This window comes from Clupea harengus, unplaced genomic scaffold, assembly GCF_900700415.2.
Source record: "Clupea harengus unplaced genomic scaffold, Ch_v2.0.2, whole genome shotgun sequence".
NCBI classification, from domain to species: Eukaryota; Metazoa; Chordata; class Actinopteri; order Clupeiformes; family Clupeidae; genus Clupea; species Clupea harengus.
The window spans coordinates 102,756-108,689 of NW_024879624.1; the positions used below are offsets into that span (position 1 = coordinate 102,756).

The window sequence follows — 5,934 nt, forward strand, 5'->3', positions numbered from 1 at the left end:
ATCTTAACTGCACTGTTTTGTCACACTGTTGTTTACCTTGTATGTCTGTCTGGTTTTTACAATTTGTTATCTTAACTGCACTGTTTTGTCAAACGGTTGCTTATCTTTTTTTATTATTATTATTATTATTATTTGCGTGAGGCTGGCCAGTTAGAGATAGAAAGGGTGGGGGAAGCAGAAGGGGAAACAACAACTCTCTTAAGAAGCTCTTGACTGGGTCAACTCTTCAGAGAGCACCTCCCTTCCCAACTTGAACTTCTACTAGTACCTAACTTACAGTAGTTACATTCTTGCACTTACAGCAGTTACATTCTTGCACTTTTATCTACTTCTTATGTAAAGTAGTATTTATTGTTACACTAGGTCTCTATTGCTCGTAGCTTGATTGTCCTCGACCCTTGTACGTCACTTTGGACCAAATGTAAATCTAAATGTAACAAGTGATCAATGTACACAGCACACACAGGGTAAATGTACATAATACATACAAACATCATATGGTACGTACATGATGCATACAAAACAGCTTAATGGGTATTACTATTACTATTACAAGGGTAAGTAGAGTAGGAGCAGAAAAACATGTCAATGGTGGCAATTATATACATTGCAGGAAACTAGAGTATGGGGTAGAATAAGTGTATGACAGTATGGTGGGGACGGGTACATGTGGACTGAGGGTTTCTACAAGTAGATTGGGTGGAGGGACTACAGCTGCATCCCACAGTGAGGATAGTCCAGACTATGAAGGGTGGAGAAAGAAACAGAGTGAATGCGTAGAGTTCAGCTGCAAATATGTGTAGACGTACTTAATGGATATGGTGATGAGGAACAATGTTTCTCCATCCATCAGCACACTATAAGAGAAATAACATTTTGTTAGTAGACATCAATTTGACAAAGAGATAAGGAGATACATTTAGGTAAGGAATTAAAAGTGGTTAATATGGCCATTTAATCAGTATGGTGCATGCAGATCATAGTAAAGAATACACAGCAGTGCCCAACTGGCTGGTGACAGCCGCAACACGAGCTGTATGCTCTACCCGGGATCCGTAAAGGCTCTCCTTCACGATACAACAACATACGCTGTCTGTAGCCCAGTTTTATTGATATTGGGAATTGTATGTGTTTTGTTGTGGTGTGTTATGGTGAGTTATGTTGGATGGCTTGGTCCATGCGGAATTTTAGTTATACAAGCATAGTAAGGGTGGCAGCCTCATTTTGATGGTATATGGTCATGGTCATGTGATGGTGTATGTGGTCATGTGATGGTATGTGGTCATGTGATGGTATGTGGTCATGTGATGGTATATGGTCATGTGATGGCATATGGTCATGTGATGGTATATGGTCATGTGATGGTATATGGTCATGTGATGGTATATGGTCATGGTCATGTGATGGTATGTGGTCATGTGATGGGCCGATAAACACACGTGTCGTTCCCACTCTGCCGTCCAGGATGTGCACTATTTAGTTTTGTGTTCCGGGTCAGATCACCCTGAGACAAGTTAGAGCACACTACCCATTCCCCCAAAAAATCATTCAAATCCAGAGTCTCAAAAACCCTCTTGTGTCTTGTGGTCGTAGGACGCAAAAAGAGAGGCCGCCTTCTCCTGTGTCCTGTGTGATGTCACAGAAGAGTGTCAGGTCAAAGGGCACGCCACAGGATGTCAAAGAACAGGAGAAGGTCACAGAGTAAGTCAACCTTCACCTCACTGCACAGAGGAGCAGATTCACTAAACTAGTTTTATTCTTTTTATTCTATTAGAATTGTTTCAGATTTTGTATTTTCTCTTTTATTAATTTATTATACAGATTATTGTCTGTCTGGAACCTCTTTGTAATGTTATGAATGTTATGACTAGTTCTCACAGGAATGTCATGAAGAAACAGGACTACCCTTTGCCCAGTGTGTCTGTGAGGAGTGATGAATCCAGATCCAGCGGAACAGACTCTGGTGTGTCTATGAGGAGTGATGAATCGATAGACGGCAGACCTAACTTCACAGGGGAAGGATCCAGGTACACATATTTATAACCAGTGATGGGTCTAATACAGTAACCAAGTAGGGTAGCACCTTACATTTCTAATATTTGTAATTACATTACTGTTACGTACCACTGTAGATAGAATATACTGTAGTTACTTAAATACTAGTTTTCCAGGTAGGTAAATTAATGTATTCCAATCTGCCCACCCTGTTTACCTGGTGTCATATTGTTCAGACTAGGGATGTGCATCTCCAGCACTGAGGCTGGTGTGTGTGTGTGTGTGTGTGTGTGTGTGTGTGTGTGTGTGTGTGAGTGTGTCTTTCATCTCCATCTCTAAGGCTGATGCGTGTGTATGTGTGTGTGTGTGTGTGTCTTCCATCTACATCTCTGAAGCGATACACAAATAAGTGCTTTGCCAAAGATCCGATACATTAAGATACACATGAAGCAACTACTTATGTCATACGATACAATTCACCCCAATTGCTATGAGTCAAACCTGCCAACAATGTAATTTTGTATGTCTGTGTGCTAAACTTGTGTTTTATTTTTTAATGGGATACAATTCACCCCTTTTGTTTTGCAGTGCGATTTGACACGATGTGATTCAATGCAAAAAAATATGATGCTCTACAAATCAATATGGCACAGAACAGATAGTTTGATTTTTATTTATTTGGTTCCTCTTAAGCAGACAGCAAATCATAAATGAACTAAAAAGTGCCATTTTTACTTCACATATTTGTTTCTCTAGTACTGTAAGCAACTCAGATGAGTCACGACTAAATAGTCCCTGTCACAATGAATTAAATGTTTTATTGGATATTCTCTAACGCGAAATTAGGATATTTAAAGTATCATCATTTTAATAGAACTTTGCATGAATAATAAAACAAACATCAGTCAAAAATATCAGTGTTTTTTGGAGGATTCTGCTCCATACGTGCAATGGACATGCTACCAGAATAATCCATAACGACCAATACACGTGTAATGAGTGGAGACATAAAACAGTGAGAGTATGTTAGGCTATGGATACTTTTCTCATGGCACTTTGATTTCGTGATCTCTATCCAGGCCATCAAGGGGCTTGATTTTCACCATGTGATATTAATTTAGGTTGACGTTATGTGCAATTTGAAGATGAGGGAGCGTGCTTGAGAAACATTTAAGAGAGGAGGAATTAATCTAAATGTTAAATTATTGGTCAAACATTGTTATACACATTTCAAGGGCATAGGGCCTATACCAATATGTAAAATAAATCATTTTTTGCCAATGCAACTGTATTTCAGAGCCTACAAAGGGACAATGAAACAAACGGCTCAAAACCAGTACAGCTCGTAATGTCATGGCCTTTATAATATTTGATCTTTGACCTTTTGATTATGGCTGCTTGACTGCTCCTACCAAACAGATTCCTACAAACATTCATTCATTCAACAAATCCATTCATGTGTCCTTGTAGAGTGTCAGCTGGACGGGTGCTGTGTGATGTCTGCCCAAATCCTGCTGTGAAGACCTGTGTGACCTGTGGGGATTCCTACTGCAGGACCTGCATCAGGCCTCACTACTCTGACCCAGATCTGGAGAGACACCAGCTACAGGACCTTCAGGATCAGAGCCTCTGTCAACAGCACCAGAGACAGCTGGAGTTCTACTGCAGGACCGACCAATCACCAATCTGCTCACGCTGTTTTCTTAAAGATCACAAGGGACATGATATCGTGGAGCAGGTGGGCACATATACACATCAGGAGTGGTGTCTTTGTTATTGTACCACGGCTTGGATAGATTTTCTATTGTGACACGTGCTTTAGAACATCATTTAACTTGGATATATGAAGCAGTTCCAGGTTTTGTACTGTATTTTGAAGGAAGTACAGAGAGTAGCAACAATTATATCTGCAAATGAACACACAAGTGTGGCAACTCAGCATCTTTGATGTGTCAAGACACTTATTTATATGAACATCACAAGAGTAGAAGCATGTTAAATATGTCAGAAGTAGCTTTTAGTTTATCTTTGCTGAAGACCACAGTGATTTTACTAACCTTAAGCTCAGCAGAATTCTGGGACATGCTAGCTTGGCAATGAGAGATATGGAACTAACGACAGAGCTTTGGCCATAGCAACCATCCATTTAGAACTAATAACTGGGCTTTGGCCATAGCAACCATCCATTTAGAACTAATAACTGGGCTTTGGCCATAGCAACCATCCATTTAGAACTAACAACTGGGCTTTGGCCATAGCAACCATCCATTTAGAACTAACGACTTTGGGTTTTAACTTAAAAAAAGACTCCTTGTGTGGCAGAATGTATGGCAGAAAGTAGTAGTTCTACAATCAAGTCTGTTTTAGGGATCAATGTGTAAAATGATATTCCCAAATGAACATAACACACGTGTGGCAACTGTTGCATAAGTGGTGGCGTGTCGTTCGTTATCCCTTCTTTACCCTACACAGCAGTCAGTCTCTCCCCTGTCAGTCTCTGGACAGGCAGGACATTCTCAAGATGAACCCAGTTTCTCTGCTCTCTAATGTTTTATTCTTGTTTGCACAGGATGCACACGAGACACAATGCAAAGTTACGAAAACAGGAGGTATTTAATATTTTAAAACTTTTATAAAAAATAAGTAAAAATTTGTGTTTAGCACTAAAACCTCACGTTTCAGCTTCCATCTCCACCTCCATCATTCTCAGGTGTTCCTCCACCTGGGCAGATCCAGTTCCCCTCAGTGCAGCCAGATTCTGTGACTTTAAGATGGTCACCACCAGAGGGCGCTCCTGGCCCCCACAGGTACAGGGTGACCAGGAGACGAGGCCAAGAGCAGCGCAGCATCGTGGTGACGGGTCTTCAGATGGAGGTGACAGGTCTTCTTCCAGGAGAGAAGTACCACTTTACTGTGGCCACCCTCAGTGAAGATGGCCGCCAGAGCCCATGCGTGGAGGGATCTGTACACACAGGTGAGGATTAACACCTGATTTGTGGTCAGTCCATAACTGTTTAGTGTTAGAAATTTGTGAAAACTCTCTAACTTACATATCATGAAAAAACTACCATAGACTGACCACACATTTCATCCAAGTGTTACAACCCTGGCACAGGGGGAAGCAACACAATGAGAACAGGAAAACCCAAACTTAACACACATTGGTGCGAGTTGGTACATCAGAGAAGAGATCTGGGTGTTTCTCAATTATCTGAATAATCAGGGGCTTCAAGGAGGACATGTTAGCCAAGATATTAGAGTTTTGGAACCTGGCCTAAGAAATCTCTGCCGAGCTGGCAGACTCTGTATCATGGACAGAACTGGACAAACTGGTTCAACAGAAGCATCACCAAGCACCTCTGTTTTGCTATTGACTTAACTACAGGTCTCCATAGTAATTGCATCCTCCGGCACCATAGTGTAGGGTCTGTTTTTTATTGTATTGTTTTGCCAAACCCTGTTCGATCTAAATCTAAATTGCCATAAGAATGTCAGAAAGAACGATGTCAGATGGATCATACGGCTTTACACACATTTTATTATTATTGTTGCCTTGATTATTCCATGACAACTCAGCTACACAAACTGTTAATGGCTAGATGAGAGAATCAGTCCATCCAGCCTCTAATTCATAGCTACACAGTTAGGAGTGCTCTTAAGTAAACATGGGTCTGTTTGTCTAATGCAGAGTCTTGTTGATCTTCAGTGCTGCTGTTGGGGGTTATCTCCTTTACTAAAGTGCAGTCATTGCTGTGGTCTTCATATTATTTAACATATAGGCCAATGGGCCTAACAAACATGCATGAAAGCAAGCTACATAAGATATTAGGAACATTGGGCCTCATTCTCGAATGCAGTTGAGAAGAATTTAAGAAGGAATTTCTTCTGAACTCCTCTTCCGGTGGATTTAGGGAAACATTTGTATTCATGGAAGTTTTC

At 40.8% G+C, this 5,934-nt stretch overlaps 1 protein-coding gene across 1 annotated transcript; it reads left to right on the forward strand.

Annotated features, from left to right (window-relative positions):
- Positions 1-3,439: 3,439 nt before the first annotated feature.
- On the forward strand, positions 3,440-5,504 carry LOC122129291 (probable E3 ubiquitin-protein ligase MID2). Its single transcript, XM_042704306.1, has 3 exons — positions 3,440-3,733; positions 4,565-4,604; positions 4,706-5,504. Exons 1-3 carry the CDS (start codon positions 3,452-3,454, stop codon positions 4,978-4,980), a joined length of 597 nt encoding a protein of 198 aa, XP_042560240.1. The 5' UTR covers positions 3,440-3,451; the 3' UTR covers positions 4,981-5,504.
- The last annotated feature ends 430 nt before the right edge of the window (positions 5,505-5,934 follow it).

What these genes read in the sequence shown, in the direction of transcription:
- LOC122129291 (XM_042704306.1), top strand. Translation starts at nt 3,452, where the DNA reads ATGTGTCCTTGTAGAGTGTCAGCTGGACGGGTGCTGTGTGATGTCTGC. An exon ending in GACATGATATCGTGGAGCAG is followed by an intron (nt 3,734 to 4,564) that starts GTGGGCACATAT and finishes TTGTTTGCACAG; the next exon opens with GATGCACACGAGACACAATG. An exon ending in CAAAGTTACGAAAACAGGAG is followed by an intron (nt 4,605 to 4,705) that starts GTATTTAATATT and finishes CATCATTCTCAG; the next exon opens with GTGTTCCTCCACCTGGGCAG.